Here is a 17,851-nt window from a genome sequence, read left to right as displayed (position 1 = left end):
TCTGAACGAATATTAAATGAAGTTGACATTCTGCATTTTGTGCTTTCTTTGTAAATTCCATTCCCGTCTCGCGAAAATTAACATTTTCATGAAAATATACCCCAAGATATTTATATTTTTTTACTGGTTCTATTTCGCCTTTACCCCAAAAGAATTTTGGTTTCACATACTTTTTCTTGCTATTTCGAAAAGTCACGACTTTTGTTTTGTTGAGGTTGATTATCAGATTATTGTCCAAGAAATATTTACTCATTAGATCAATTTTTAATTGTAAATCGAACACATTAGTAGCTAGAATTATTAAATCATCAGCGTAAGCAAGGCAATGGACATCTATGAGACCGAGTCTAATTGGCGTGATTCCAGATTCATTTAATTTTTCGAATACGTCATTTATAATAATCGTGAATAGTTTTGCAGATAAACTTTCACCTTGTAGGACAGATTTTTGGATTGGAAAGTACCTACTCTCGCCGTTTTGAGTTTTAATTTTTGCCTTTGCTTGAGAATAAATTGCTCTAATCATGTTGATAAATTTTGTACTTATTCCTATTTTGGCAAGTTTAGGCCAGAGTTTTCTCCATACAATTGAATCGAAGGCTGAACTTAGGTCAATAAAACAAGCATGGATTTTACTATTTTTTATAGTTAAGCTATTCTCTATTATAGATCTCAATGCAAAAACATGCTCTTGGCATCCTCGGCCTTTCCTGTAACCACCTTGGAAGTCAGATATTTTTTCATATTTGTCACACCAGTTGTTTAACCTTACTGTCATCATCCCTGTCATTAATTTTAATGATGTGTTAACTAGAGATATTGGCCGGTAATTTCCTGGATTTGAAGCATCACCTTTCTTGTATATTGGAACTATTTGAATATCTGACCAGTTGGATGGAACTGAATTATTCTCCCATAGTTCATTTACGCAGTCAAGTAGGAGAATAATCTGTTCGGGAGATAGAGATTTTAGTAGTTCGTTTGGAATTTTGTCGGGGCCTGCAGCTTTCTTGTTGGCTAATTTAGAAATTGAGGATGTAATTTCATCGTATGTGAATGGTTGGTCTAGCTCGTTACTCTTTATGTGGGGCAAGTTATATTCGATATGCGAGTCGTCATTTTCCTTGAATATGTCACTAAAATGATCATACAAGGCTGCTTAATATTGCTAAGTTAATTGGTTCCTGGCTTAACTGATTAATACGCTTCGGTCTATAGTATGAAAGAGCTTTATAGAACTCATGTGGATTTCTTGAGGAGGATAATTTTGTGTCGAGATTGGAGAAAAACCGGATTTTCTTTGCCTTAATTAGATTACAGTACGATCTCCTTGCATTGATATAAGAAATCAGTCTTTCATTACAATTATCTTTTCTGAATAATCTAAGTTTCTTAAGTAACATTTTCTTCTCATATACGCATTTAGAGTCAAACCAAGCTGGTCCGAAACTAAATGATTTAGCACCACTCTTAATTACCTTGACCATACCAGAGTCGGCAGCAGCTTGGTTCATGACTTGTATATAATCTTTTAAATTAAATTTTTCATTGGGATAATATGTTAATAAGTTATCTAAGTTATCTCTAAAGTGTTCTATCTTATCATTATTCCATACTAGCTTTTCATACGTATATACATTAGTTGACAATTTTATTTCATTTATACTAGCAAGAATTGGAAAATGTGACGAACCTTCAGACTCCAATACTGTAAAATCTAAATACTTATGTATATTTTCTGATACTATGCATAAGTCGATAACGCTACACCCATTTTTATTTGAAAATGTAAAGTTTCCAGTACTGTCTGATTCTGTTGCTCCATTCAATACAATAAGATTATTATTATTCAGGTATGAGATTAAATATTTTCCTCTACTGTTCACAGATTTATCCTTTGATTTTCTGTCTCTATCTGTACTCGTATTTTGATAATTGCCTATCCTAGCGTTAAAATCTCCGAATATGAGACAGACTTCATTGAATGGATTAAGATTTTGAAAGACAGATTCTAATGGTATCAGACATGATGGAGAGAGATATGTAAAAACGAGATTTAACTTAATTTGGTCTCCAACAAACTGAATGCAAATTGTCTCGGCAGTCTGTGTTACTAATCTAATTTTTGATGATATACTATGATGCACTGCTAGGATATATCCGTTGGATAGTCTGCCACGAGATGATAATTTACTCCCATGAGATTCATAAATATTATATTTCGTACAGATTGATTTATAGCTAAATTTGAAAGAATGCCAAGTTTCAGATAAAAAGAATACCAAGGGTTCATGAAAAAGTATGTCATTGTAGAACGTTTTGTTTTTGCGGGCGAGTCCCTCGATGTTCCATGCAAGGATTTTGAAATTTTGTGGTAGAAGTGGGTGGTCCAGTCGTCTTGATCCAAAGTGTAGAGGCCGGCCGTGTCCTCATGAGTGGGTCGTTTGAGATTCCATTGGCTCATTTCCGGCTGTGCCATCAGGCTGGTAAAAGTTTGATTTGGGAGCAAGATCTTTGGCGTAGAAAACGTTGATTTTTCCATTGATTTCGACGGTCATTTTCCCCATTTGAATTCGACAGTCATAAATATAATGCTTGGTTCCACCTGTGAATTGTGTATTATTTTAAAATGTTAATATGAAAAGTAAAAATAACGAAATATGTAAAATCACTACCCATGGTCAGTTGGGTTCTCCAAAGCGAAATATAATAGGGATAGTGGACCCTTCTGTAGAAATGCTTGAAGGTATGAAATGACCATGTTGGATGCTTATCATACGCTTCAATTGCTTTTAGTTTGTATGTCATGCTCATATCATCCGGAGTGATTTTTATTCCCGTATCTTCATCTTCATATGCGACATCCAATGCAACCACAGAATCCGACGCTGCATAAATGCATAATGTTTTATTGCATATTTACTGAATAATTCAAAGTTTAGTAGGTTACCTTGACTGTTGTCAATTTCTTCTTCAAAAATGTAATCGAACACCAATAATTCTAATTTTTCTGCTAAAAGTTGTGCAATTTGTTGCTCTTCCTCGCTCGGATCGCAATCCTCAAAATTCTGCTGCTTAAATATTTCTACCAATGCCTTACTAACCGATAAAAAATTAATAGAGTCCATTTTTTGTAATTATTTAATATTAATTAAGATAAGTTAATTAGTAATGCACAAATTAAATGATCATTTTAAAAATAATGTACGCATTGGAAAACTTTCGGGCATGAGAAGCGAAAAGCGAAGAATGAGAAGCGAGTCATTGACCTAGTGAGGAAAATGGGAGTGAAAAATTCGCCGATTTTACGGCCCGTTTTGTCCTCTGTTGATGCAAATATCTCCGCGAAACCTGCGCATTGGCAGATAGTGTCTTTTGCAAATTTCATATTAATTAGATTTGTGATCGATTGACACTACTTGGTCCAAATCTGTGAGCATACGTTGGGAGACCTCCATTGTAAGTTAAGCATTTATTTTCATGCTATTTTTCATTCTGTAATTCTGCTCTGGAATTAATTTGTCTTATCAAGGAAACAAATTTAAATTATTTTCTGCAATAATTATTCGCAACAAAACCGTAACCAATGTGGACGAGACGAGTCGTATATATGGGTAGACTTAGGTTGCAAAACTCGGTGATAATTTGTCACCAGATTATTTAGAGTTCACTCTAAAATCTCGTTCTCTCTCCCCTCTTAAAAATTCATCTCGGCACGGGAAATCCTACTGCATAATAAGTTCGGGGATTTAAGACCTCACATTTTACATACTTCCGTAATTGCTTATCCACTCGGTTTCTGGATCAATTTCTTAAATTCCCGGACGGTTAAATGACTAATAGCAGGATTTTCTTGGGACATAAAATATCGAGGAAATTACCGCTAAATAAAGTCAAGTTATTTCCTTTGTGAGAAAAAGTTTTACCTGATCAATGCATGCCAAGAAAGGCTGCAGAAGCAGACAATTTTTTTGTGCAGGAATTTTTTAAGTATGCAGTATCCCAGCGAAAGTAGAAAAATCGAAATGAAAATAATAAGAAAGTTTTTTTCTTAGGAAATATGTCCAAGGTTTGATAAAAGTACTCGCCCCGTCCGCCACGACGGAGACGTAGGATCCACACTAAATAATTTGGTAACAATTTGTTACCGAGTGGTGACAATTTTTGTGCAGAATTAATCAGATTTAATACGACATGCGGATAACAACATTTGTTAAAAAATTACTTTCATTAGGTAATAATTTTGTTATTAAACTATAAAACCATTTAGCACACGTGAAGATTCCTCCAAATTTTATTCCTTGATTATTAAGTGTGCACCAAGATTTTGTCGTATTTATGCCCCTGTCATTTTAAAGCAGCGTCATCGTCTCCTGTCCATATCGTCCAGTCCATTTGATTCCCATTGTTCTCTCCCCATCGCTGACGAGACGACGACTCCTCTTCCTCCGTCCGTCCGTGGATTGGATAATCTCACTAATTTGCTTACTTAATCCAACCACGTGCAACGAGGGTACACTTGGGTAGGCGAAACTCCTGTCCAGAGTTGGGCAACAAGGACATCACGTCAGCCGAGAAGAATAATAATGACCACGTATAACATTCCATTCGGATGGAGAGTCTCTAATTTGGGACCATGTCATCCGTGGTATTATGGGAAAATGACTCCTGTAAATCTATCTCTGGTAGTAAAAATAATATCGCGACTGGGCTGAGCCTTAATGATGAGACGATTGATTTCGCTTCATTTGTAACCGTGAGGTCCAAGTGATGCATGTTTTTGACGTTATATTTTCGTAAAGGAGCAAGTGCACCAAATCTTTAATTTTGTAAAATTAAGTTCTTTTTGATACGATGTAATAATTTATATTATTTTTTATGAATAATTTGATTTAAAATTATGACCCAATTCATGCAGTTGGTTGACAATAATGCGTTTTTTAAATTAGTTTTATACACTTACAAGTTTAAGGATGTCACTGTGACATTGTCACAATGTTACCGAAGTTGAATCAATGATTTATTGAGAATGCAAATCTAGGGCAAATCAGGAATCTTAGTTTAATTTAATTCTTTTACGTCCCAATTTTTTTTTACTGGCATAAATACTTGCTTACATAAATTTGAGGTTTCACTTATTCAGCGAATATTGAGGCGTTTATTAAAACACCTCGAATTTCATGTGCTTCTAAATTTTGAAACTCAGATTAGTGGAGGATTTTTTCAGTGAAATTACCATATTGATCATATCAATTGACAATGTCCCATCTAGATTCACGTAGTTTAAATCAAACGTCATACAAAAATTGTAAACGGCGTGTAACTGATACTTGTACATTTGTAAGAGCAGATTCCTAATTTAGGAGTCTATTTAAACTGCATTTGTTTCATTGAACTCAATTAATTTGATTACTACGATGTGTTTATGAAAGATATATCAATTAATAAAATTACAAAATTTGTTGGTGTAAATTTTGCTACAAACTTTCTCTTACCTGGTAAAAATTGTGCTACAAGATCCACCAAAATTATATAACACAAGACTTCCTCGACATCTCCTTGTATACGAAACGCATTAAAGTTTACACATTTTTTTTTACTAATTTCAGAAAACCCTCTCAACTGCGATTGTGACAGCAAAGAATTGTGGGAGTGGTTGCAAACTCACCCGAAAGCATTTTCTCAGCCGGGCTCCCCCATAGCGTCGGCCCTCGCGGCGGGTGGCGTCGGTGTGCCCAACAGCCGCACCCCCTCCGACGGGACCCAACTACAACCCAATTTCATCTGCGAAAGGCCCGACGAATTTCGTGGGAGGGGGATTCTCGATTTGGATCTCGATTCATTCTGCTCGTCGCCAGCCATTGTCAAATTGGCGATTCAGGTAAATTTAAAATTTCGAGATTAACCGGTCACCTTCGTAAATGTCGTAAATAGCGTAAATTTATGACATCTGCGAAAATTACATGTTTTCCAAGCTTCGTAAAAATACGCAAGGTTGAGGCATCCTTTTCGATTCGAATATTCTTAAAAATTTCGTAAAGCAATAAACAAACATGATATTTCGAACACGATAGTACCGGTGATACATATTCGGCAAAGAAATTTTTTTTTAATTTACGAAAGTTTTTTTACGAAGGGTCCTTCACGTCAACCCTTTGTGAATGACGTAAATTTACCAATGTTTTTTTACGAATCCATAGTTATGAAGGTCGTGAAACCCCTCTATAATTTTACGAAAAATTAACAGATATGCATTAACTTCCTCATGACGTACCTACTTGTCTTACACAGCCTCTTGATGTAAATCTGTTAATTTACTTGTAAGCATCAAAATTAATTTAATAATGTAAACGTCGTGAGTATCTCACAAATTTAGACATTTTTCAATTCAAAGTTCAAACCGCAATCGACGATATCTAACGATGAGTGCATACTGCAATGCTATTAGTAATGAGTGATGACGTCGAGATTTTAAAACCGAAAAAACACAAATACTTCTCAGGATTAGTTTATTTTTTTTCATTTGTATTTTAATTTAACTCCAGTAAAGTATGTCAAACATAGTTTCACAACACAATTTTCATGCTGTCAGACATGCATTTCTCCAAATAATGTAGTAAATTATAGGATATAATGAATGAATATGTACATTTCTATGAATCCTTGTAAGAAAACAAGAAATCCAGTTAACCTCATCCTCAGAGATTTAAATTGATACTATGTACGTATTCTGCAAAAATGCAGAATAATAAAATAAGTTATTATGAATAACGCAAAAAACTCGAGCTTTTAAAAAGCTAGAACATAGACGATTTACGTGTATGCATTAAATAAACAATCTTACCAAACAATCTTGAAATTATTAAGATGGCGTCCACCTCTAAGTTTTCGAAAATTTGGAGAATTAATTAGTAAACTTTTCAAGGTATCATAATTTTGCCAAAAATGGCAATAATATACTCATATTTAGTAATTTGTAAATTGAACTTGGATGTAAACTATTGGATTCCATTTTTAATGGATTGACTATGGTTCATCTATTAAAAACGCGTAATTTTTTATATATCAATACTACATATTTTATTGAATTTCCTATCAACGGGCCTGGTGCGTGTCAACGGTCCAAGGTTTTCAAAAAGTTTTCAGTTTTGAAAATATGTGAAGAATTGCAAGAATGGCTCAAACTCAAAATTCATAAGAATTATACCATGCATCAAATAATTTTGTAGAAAAAAATGACGCATTTTAAATAGATGAACCATAGTCAATTGGTCAAGTTTCGGACGAAGCTCCAGACAATCTAACTTTACCCAATAGTTTCTCACTTTTCTCAAATTATTGAAATGACGTGTATATCTAACGTTTTTTAAATTTTCTCGAATTGCTCTTTAAAGACTTTAACGAATGTTGGAAAAATTTGGAAAATTTACTTAAAAATGGAATACATATAAACTTGTATTTTTTTCTTGTATTTTTTTCCGTTCGATACATATAATTTAGTAATAATCTTGGACTCTGGTGGTTATTCGCTCTTTTTCATGTCCCAGAAAATTCAGAATCTCAAATATATTCGTAACACGTATCAATTAAAAAAGCTATGCAACATACAGTAACAATTAGGTAGGTATTTATTCAAGATTGATGTAGCATTAGCTTTTACGATCATCATTTTCATTTCATACAAAACATTTAGATAGATATTAGCAGTATGGGTGTAGAGGGAAAACCGGAGATGGTCTCGGAAAACCTCTACATGTATTGGGAATGTGGCCCAATACACCATTCGGCCCATAACTGCTGGACACCAGGTAGGAAAATGTATGGCAGTGATACATAGGCGGATTCCGTGATGGTGGTGATATCCAAATGAGGGTGGCGTCTGCATGCGGAAGTAGACAGGTGAAGGTTGTTGGGCGGGGGCTGTCCACGGACCGCGGGATCTTGCCCACGTCCCCCATGGTAGCCGTAGCCGGGGCCGACGACACCCCCACTTGCCCCTTCCCCCATCACAACACAATCAGGTCATGGGACCCCCGTAGACCTGACCATGCCGCCCCCCGTCATGCACGACCCCCTCCGCCACTTTTCAAACAACCACTCCCCACGGTCACCACCCCGATATACCAAACAAAAACCTACCTGGGGAGTCCCTCCAAGGCGTAGATCCTCCCGTGCACTGGGTCCTGCGAATCCATCTTCGCCTGTTGGCTCAGCTTGTCGTTGCTGGGACGGGTGTGGCAGGGGGTGTCACTAGGCACGCAGGTGGGGGGTGTGAGTGGACGAGGCTCACGGGGCGAAAAGCCTTTAGGACACACTTTACTTGCCCTGGCACACCCGCGACCCAGATGGAAGAGGATCCAGATGCAGAGCGAGAGAGAGATACGTTGTGCACGGAGGAAGCCAAAGAGGAGTACAGTAACAATTATAATTACTCTTTCTTCTTACACTTTGGATATTTAGTTAACTAAATTGTCTGTCTTCAGCTCTGACTAGATCCATCCATTCAAAAGCACTTATCACAGACCCACTTCCATCGTCAGATAACCATCAATTTTACCATCAGTATTATTCAAGAAGATCGGACTACCTGCATACAGCATGTTATCGATTTTACAGTTATTTAGCCTGCTTTATATGTTCTATGCTACACGCTTAGAAATCTACAGAGAGCTTAGAAATCTACAGAGAGCTTAGAAATCTGTAGCATTAAAATAATACCAAGCGGTATTCGCATATGACTCTACCAAATTTACTAAATCATACTGTGTAGTAATACTGAGTAGCTCAGTTGTCGGTATAAAAGTTTGACCATATCGGGAGCGAATTTTTACGGACTGGTATAATTTTAATACCAAATGGTGGCAACTTTAATGCCGTGTAATTAAAATGGGATGTTGGCCGATTCCTACCACACTCTCTCAAATCTCGATCGCATGCTTTATACTTACATAGATGGTCCACAAGGAATGAGTGACGGCTCAATTTTTGCCCCCTTGATTAAGAAAGTTTCCCACTTTTGCATCATTTCATTTCGCTTCTCGCGTCTAATTTTCATTTTCGGATGAAGAAATACAATAACAATGTTTCCTGTTAGCTGGATTGGATTGTTATGTCGAAATTGTTCCAAACCAACTTTCATTGTGGAGTGAAAGTTGCAATTAAGTCGAGGAAATTGACGATAGAAGGAAGGATTTGGCAAGTTTTATGGTTTCGAGAGGATGCAGAGTTTGGGAGAGGCATGATGGACTGATTTTTACAGGAGAACGCTAAATAATATGGTAACAATTTATTGCCATAGAGTGACCAATTTGTAAATATATTTCTATCCATTTGGTAAAATGTTATTTTCAATGTTGCAATAAAATGGATCACATTTAGTGAAAGTTGTTTTGGATGGTAACTCATCTACATATTACCGACTTGTAGTTGTGTGCTCACATATGTGCTGATAAACGTTTGTTCCTTGCTGGTAATACCTACTCTTTTACTAGTTTGTTGAAAGCTTGTTACCGGTTTAGTAATACATATGAGGACTTTTTTTTGCTATGGACCCCTTGAAACATTTGTATTTAAATTTTGATAAATGATAACACTAGCTAGTGAAGTACGTCCAAACAATGCAAAAAATGGGTGCTAAAAAATCCACATGTCAGGGGTACCTCTGAGGGACCCATAATACCTTTTACACGTATCCCTTCATTGTGGGCCAACCAGAAGTCGTAAAAATACGGGGTTTGGATATTTTTTATCTACATGCGATTGTCTAAAACGAACTTCAGTAAGGAGCCGCTACGTGACCTTTTTGACCTAAAGTTTGACCTTTTAAATTCACATGTATTGCGACAAAACTGGCATGCTAATAAACTGTAAAACTTAATTTTTATAGAGGTCAAACCTTAGGTCAAAAAGGTCACATAGCGGCTCCTTACTGAAGTTCGTTTTAGACAATCGCATGTAGATAAAAAATATCCAAACCCCGTATTTTTACGACTTCTGGTTGGCCCACAATGAAGGGATACGTGTAAAAGGTATTATGGGTCCCTCAGAGGTACCCTTGACATGTGGATTTTTTTAGCACCCATTTTTTGCATTGTTTGGACGTACTTCACTAGCTAGTGTTATCATTTATCAAAATTTAAATACAAATGTTTCCGGGGGTCCATAGCAAAAAAAAAGTCCTCATATACGTTATTTACCGGTCTACTGACTGATCAGTATAATAATGCATTATAATAATGCATTAGGCCATGGCCTACCAAGTTTAAATCTATCTACAATTTGGTAACAAAGTCTTAACCAAGCTCGTTATGATCAATTTAGTAATTTTATTAATTGAGATTATTATATTTCGCTTTGATAAACATATCGTAGTAATCAAATTAATTGAATTCAGTGGCATATGTAAATGAAGCTTACGGATGCACATGTTCTAATATTAGTTGTACGCCGTTTACAATTTTTTGTCTGAGATTTGACATAAAAACATAAAGTAGATGCCATTTTTTATTATTTTAGATTGATTTCATGATTTTAGCTTCGATCAATCAGGATACCAAATACTTTAGCTGGAGAAAGTCTTCAACAAATCTGCACTGACTATGGAACCTTTTTTTAAGCTACACCGGGATCGACTAGCGAGTTATGTGAAAAAACCAAGCCAAAAATTATGAGTCACGTGACACTTATCTTTCCGTTGAATGGCCCCTTTGAAGAAAAATATTGGAGGTCAAAGTTCACACAAGCGCCTTGGTTTTCGCCCCGTGGAGGAAAACGCAAGAGAAAATTTGCTCAAAAATTGAACTTCCTATAAGTTCAATTTAAGTTAAATCAAGTAATTTAAGTTCAATTTAAGTTCAATTTTTAGTAACCGCCAATAGTTTTCTTCAAAGGGGCCGCATTCAACGGAAAGATAAGTGTAACGTGACTCCTAATTTTTGGCTTGATTTTTTCACATAACTCGCTAGTCGATCCCGGTGTAGCTTGAAAAAAGGTTCCATTGTGAGTTTCAAAAAAAATATATCGAAGCACATGAAATTCGAGGTGTTTTAAACGCTCCAATATCACGCTTAATAATTGTAAATTAACTTCAACCTTCGATGCCATAAAGAAAATTTGGGATGTAAAGTGATTTAAATTAGACTAAGATTTCGTAAAACTTGGAGATGACCTTTTGGTTAATTGATGTTTTTACATTCTCAATAAATCATTCAGTCAGCTTCAGTAACATTATAAAATCATGAAACTTACAAATATGTAATACTAATTTATAAAATAAACTTACGGACAGGATATTGCAATCATTGTGAGATCATTACGATCTGTACTGATTACCAAATACATACATTAGTAACGTGTACAATAGTTGCCACAGTGTTTAAAGTGCACCCAAGCTGGTTTATTACACAACTTCATCTATTTTATTTTAAGTTTGTTATCTAACACAAAATCCGATTGGAATCAGACACGTGGCGCATTGTCCACTTTTACAACGAACTTACAGCTCTTCCTTCATCCGATTAGATTAGCTACCTAGTTTCCATCACAAATATAAATAATTACAAGTGAGATTCGTTTCCATAAAGTTTCCTGAAGTGCACAATGCGCCGTGGAAACGACAAAATCTGCAACTCAGGTGACTGAAAATATTGTGGAAATAAATATAAATCCATACAAATGACATAATACGTGATTTGAGCACATCCTTCATGTTAAACACTCACATTATCTTTAAAATAATATATATCATACAAACTTAAAAATACTTTTAACGTCGCTGAAATCTCACTAGAAACTATCTGTTTGTGAATTTATAAAATTTGGTAATTTGTTTAATTCAGTTTTTGGTTTTTGAACTTTTAAAATTTTAAAAATATAATATGGCACAGTTAAACTTGAAATTGTCTCCAGTCCTGAACGAAGGTTTATCAAGTCCACACAATAAATAATGAAGTAAAAAAATGTCACCCGCCTTTACACAGCCTTTTGGCGTATTGGTACTAATTTAGTTGCATTATTTGTCTAACAAGTTCTAATTTACCATCCTACCGAAAGGAATTGAGTCCAGTTTATTGGTAAAAATTTGAATTATGTGTACAATCATTTATTTAAAAATTATTACCAACGAGGATTAGATGACATTTTTGGCACCAAATTATTCACACCGTGGTTTCCTTTCCCTGTGGAAATACATCTTGATTATTTTATCATTTCTTCTGACTCATCTTGAAAAAATTGATGTTTTTCTTCTTCCTGTGATGAATGGGGGGATGAAATAAGCCCAATTTGTCAATGAAATCCTTTCTTATTATTTTCCGCAAGCCCTGCTGAAAAATGGTGATAGTGCGGGAAGAAAAGTTCAAAAGAGGGAGTAAAATCCTAATCTCGGATTCGGGGATTTCATAATTCTTGATTCCGCCGCGGCAACCCTTTCGTGTTACAAAGATGGATGGATGGGATGAAGTGAAAAGCTTAACTTTCTCCGAGCGGCCAAGGTGTCGAGAAAGTTATCAAAAAGTGAGAGAAAGCTGTACAATTGTGGTCGATCTGCAGGGTGCAGGGTGCAGGGTGCCAGTCGACTCGATTTTATGATTTGAAACGAAACGTGTGAGAAACAATGGAAGACGTTTGTTTAATTTGTCTCAAATTTTTATGAAGAAACAAACCTTTTGCAATTCATTCTGGCACAAATCAAAAAACAGTCAAATTCACGGGGATGTTTGTAAACTGTGTAAATTGTACAACTATAGCACAAAAAACAGAGATAGTGACATGTTAATTGCGATGTTACTAGCGCAACTTACTGCAATTTCTAACCACTATACACCAACGAATTAACCTGTTTATGTACTTTTTATTATTTGACCTTCCTAATAATATCCCAAATGGCGCTTAATCATTACATTATTACAATTACATTACTATTAAGGCTTTACAAACAACCGAATGAATTCTGTCGTTCTATAAAATTTAGAATTAAACAATATTTCTTAATTCATAAATTGCCAATCACATTTCGAATTCAGCGGGATCTTTGATTGCGAGAAAGTCCTAGAAAATCTCACTTTCTGTCGTTCATGCCCCCAACCAAACAAACCCTCTTCATTTATACTTTCTCCGCCACATTTTTGCCAGACCGTCACCATACAAAGAATTGATTTCTTTGGGAGATGATGGGAAAGGAGACGAAGAGATGAAAGAAACCCAGATTTTAAGCAGACGGTGAAAATAAGTGAGCGGTGGGGCTGACAAGGAAAGATTATTTCGATGGGATTTGGTCGTCATTAATTTTTCACAGGTTAACAAACCAACCGAGAAGGAGAAGGAGAAAGAAAGATCGAGTGCTTTCTCTTTTTTATTGCTTTTCATTTCATCAGGATGACGACTTCTTGACTTGATTATGGCGAGAGGTACACGCTTAGAAATTTTGGCAGGGATTTTTTACCAGGTTATGGAGGGAATACATTGGTTTACCAGTTTGGTAATATTTTACCAGATTGTTATTTGTGGTATGCCAGTAATTTCGGAATGACGCCAGTTTGTAACACTCTACATTTCTACACTCTACATTCCATTTTTATAAAGGTTGTAGTGATGCGTATTACTTTTTATGATGAAAACTGTTATCAGAATTGCTACCAATTTACTTTACCAGTTTTATATTGAAACTTTTTTTTTACCAATTTCTACTCCACAAACCGTTGTAACAATTATAAATTTTTTCACCCGATTTTTAAGAGTGCCATCGTAAGTTACGAGTCGTAACCCTGATCTTCTTCATTACGTGCAGATTTACCGGGTTGCAGGTCGGATGGAAGAGCAAGTGTCTTATTATTGATTAAAAGGAATATTTCATCAGGATGGGAGGCTAAGCCGATTTTATGGATTTCCATTACTTCCGAAATCACGGAAATAAAATGACATGACAAAAAAACTTTGTCACTCTTGCTGTTCGCGTTTTTATCTCCCAAATCTATAGACGCACTCACGTAAAACATACATGTTTGAAATTTTGCATTGCAATTTTCTACGTGAAATTAGTAATTTCGTGAAGGTACACATATGCCAAATTTACATATAATTTAAAGTTATGTCCTTGACGTATTCACGCCGACTTCAAAAATTGAGCATCTTAACAGAAGTTACCATGTTTTACAGAGTTTCTCAGATTTCACAAAACTTTAGGAATCGCAGGCTGAGGAAGCAAACTCAACTTTCATTTTCTTCCTGTGCTAAAATCGCATATTTTTCAACTTTGACTACAAATTGCAATTGCAACCATGGCGCAAACTGCCTCAATAAACGTTGGTTGTATTGACATGGGTCACATATTTAATTTTAAAATTTCCACCAAATCGGAAGGTTACACTTCACAGTATCGCTTCACACTAGACGCCCAACAATTTAAATTTTTTCACAATTTTTAGGTTTTTGCTACCAAGTTTGTCAGATTTATTATTCACATCGAGGAAATTTACGGAATTTATAGTTTAGAAGAGAAGACTTTGTTTTTATGCTTAACTTTATTTACAATTTTTGCATTTTAATATGTTACAAGTTGACACCATTTATAAAATTTTAGGCAAATTAAATATTACAATTGATCTTAGGTGCCAACTTTATTTTCTCGAATCTCTTTTTTTAATATAAAGGTCAAATTTTTAAAATAACACATGAAAGTTCGTTAGCCACCGTGAAAGGTCATACGCACGAAAGCACATCGTTTCAGTTATTTAATTCTTGTATTGCATTAATTTCTTATTAATACATGACAACTAACAGACAATATTTAACCATAGATTATAAGACAAGTAGCCAAAGTCATATACATTTTTATCCAAAATATTTCCAAAATTATCTAAAATGTTCCCCAATTTCAGGATGTGCAACCCTCCTCGGCCATAATTTCGTGGCAAGGGCGCAACAACTCGGCGATGCAGGGATACATGATTGGTTATCACGCCCTCAACCACGACGACCAAATTCGGTGGACGCGACCACTTCCGGCCGTGTCGAAAGCGTACCGGATCCCAGACCTCGAGTCGGACACGCCGTATCTCGTCTGCGTCCTCGGCCTCGCGCAGGACACGACCTCCAACGTCACCACCAGTGCACTCACCCTCCTCTCCGCAGAAACAGTCCTCAGGGACTCTCCAGTTTCGAAATGCACTAAGGTAGGCGGAATTAATTTGCGGATTTAATTTGTTAACTACAAATTATGAACTTATAAACCGGCATTTCGAGCATTTAATTTGTAAATTGGATAAATTATATTGAAAATTGCGCTACAAAATACCGGGTTACAAACATCCGGGTAAATTGCATGAAGACTTTAAGAGGTCATGTGACGCTATTTATAAAATATATTTTTAAACTTTACTGAAATTGAAATAATAATTTTGTCGTTGAGATTTGGAAGCCCACATATTCAATCTGTGATTTTATTTAACAATCATAATTTGCACTTAAATAACATACGACGCTGAAACCTCGCAAATTAAATAATTTGTCAAGTCACTGGAAATTTCTCACAATATGTGACAAAAGTCGAAAAGAAAACCAAACTTTCTCAGGCATATTTTGGTATAAAGTGTTTACCTGAACACGCATGTACATTCATGGATGTAAAAATTCTGTAAAATCAGGAGTTAATTTATTTCCGAAATTTCTTAATTACGCTCACTCGAAACCATGAGCATATTTTTAATTCCTAATTCAGCAAACTTGATAATTTATGTTTCCAATTAAATCTAGCACCTTATTTCGAGATGTATGTAGGTTTATAATTTAAAAATATATATTTAGGTAAGTTGTACAATCTATTGTAGAATTCGAAACATCAAACAATAATTTAAAACCATATCCACAATTTCCTAAAAAAATACATAATTGGCAAACAAAACCTTATAGCCGAAACTCGTCAACAGGATGGTATCTATGTTTAAACTTTTAGTTCATAAATTTTCTTGCAGACAATTTAAGAACGCTGAACCTTCGCTCATTAAATAAACAATAAATTTCAAGTTTCTATTTTATCAATTTTCCTAATTTTTAGTACCACACGTGGATTAAATATGTCTCAACTTTTAATTTTCAAACCATGTCGCCCAGATTTTCACATTTTTCCGTACGTTTCCAAAAAATTTTTAAAATCTTTGATATTCAATAATATCAATCACCAATAAATTTGTCAATTGTTGTGCCATTATAGAGATTACATATTATTATATTTCTGCACGACAAAATTAGACAGCTTATTTCTGAGTTAGAAAAATATTTGCGCGTTCAATATTTCCAAGTTTTACAAGTATTTATTTACTAATTTCTGCCTTTTTCTCCATCAGGTCCGCACCTCCATCTCGGTCTCTGGCTCGGACAAATTCTCCATTCTCCAACGCCGCATGGGCGTCATTGTCGGCGCGGCGGTGGGTGTCGTCGTCTTCATCGTGTTGATGACCATCCTCACCTGCGTCAAGTTGAAAAAGAGTCGCCGAGCTGGTGCGACACGGGAAGAAGAAAATGGGAAAAGTGACCATCACAACAACCACCTCGGCGTCACGGAGGCGCTCACCCCGCCGAACGGGACGAATGGCTTGGGCACGCTGAACTATGGGCACAACACGCTCCAATTTCACAACGGCCACACCCACACCTTGACCCGAATGGGCAACGGGAATGGCAACAGCGCCGTCGTCACGTCGCCCAATCGCGGGGGGCGAATGTCACCCGAGTTCCTAACCTATCGACACTACTCGATCGCCACGGATAACAACGGGGTCAACATCATGCAGTCAATGGCGACCACAGATTTGGACCGGTTATGACAAGACTCGTCCCAACATCCAGATATCCTTCCCCCACCGCCCGGCCCCTTTGGCGGAGAGTCTTGTATTTAAGAAAATCAAAAAACCTACATAATTTAAGCTAATTGTTAAAAATAAAATTGTTTAAAACGCAGGTGTTTTCTCGTTGTAAAAAATAATAAAATGAGAGATTTGTTGTATGTAAATCCGACTTTCTTCTCTGAAATTGTTGAGCTTCCTTCGTGTAAATAAAAAATCAATTGTTGCCGCATTTCTATTAATTAAGAAGGTAGATTGTTAAGTTGTATTGTGTGACTATGTAATTTATTGAGTAAAATATATGCGAATTATGTAATGAGACGAATCACGTGGATATTTGTAATCAACCAAAATCGTAGCCTATTTAAAATCGTCTCCAAAGATTAGTGACACGGATCCAGTGCATCTCATCAGTTTTTGAAAGTTTATATTGTAATTTTACAAACTTTTCGGAGTTTTATTCCGTTACAAATGATCGCGTGCATTTCTATCTCAGTTAACATACAGCTTTGTAATATCAAGTCGATCGTAATTAAGTCATGATCTTATATTAATTATTTAAATATCCGTCCCAAAGGTTAATATTATTTAATTTAGCATTTATAATTTTGTTACAATCTTTAAACAAAATGTAATCTTTAAACAAAATCAGATTTCAACCTGACACCCAAAATAAAATGTTCCAAAATCCCACAAACATAGGTACGTAATCCTCATCAAGAAATTATGTACTAATTATTATAATTCATAATAGGTATTTATAACGTATTTAAATATGTAACACTATCCTGAACTATGTAATTAATTAAATAAAATTACTGTGCCTTAAATAAATACTTTACTTCGCATTTTCAACCGACTTTCCACTCCTCTCTTTTCCTCTATAATTAAGTCTTAAATATACTTAAAACAATATTCAATCATTTATTACAAATTATTGCGTAAAAAAAACATCACAAAAATATATTGTACATAACTAATTGCATACAATATTTAAAATAAGTAATTATACA

The 17,851-nt window shown here is 35.4% G+C and overlaps 1 protein-coding gene across 1 annotated transcript in view; it reads left to right on the top strand.

The window, feature by feature from the left end:
• LOC110853552 (protein artichoke) overlaps positions 1 to 17,224 on the top strand; it is a 208,977-nt gene extending 191,753 nt beyond the window's left edge. The window contains exons 12-14 of the mRNA XM_035854233.1: positions 5,610 to 5,881; positions 14,877 to 15,170; positions 16,341 to 17,224. Of these exons, the coding sequence (XP_035710126.1) occupies positions 5,610 to 5,881; positions 14,877 to 15,170; positions 16,341 to 16,820 (1,046 nt within the window). The 3' untranslated portion in view covers positions 16,821 to 17,224. The remainder of the gene's footprint in view (positions 1 to 5,609; positions 5,882 to 14,876; positions 15,171 to 16,340) is intronic.
• The last annotated feature ends 627 nt before the right edge of the window (positions 17,225 to 17,851 follow it).

The sequence above is a fragment of the Folsomia candida genome, unplaced genomic scaffold, assembly GCF_002217175.1.
Source record: "Folsomia candida strain VU population unplaced genomic scaffold, ASM221717v1 Fcan01_Sc008, whole genome shotgun sequence".
Classification (NCBI taxonomy): domain Eukaryota; kingdom Metazoa; phylum Arthropoda; class Collembola; order Entomobryomorpha; family Isotomidae; genus Folsomia; species Folsomia candida.
The sequence above is the reverse complement of the archived record's forward strand: the minus strand, read 5'-3'. Positions and strand labels throughout refer to the sequence as shown.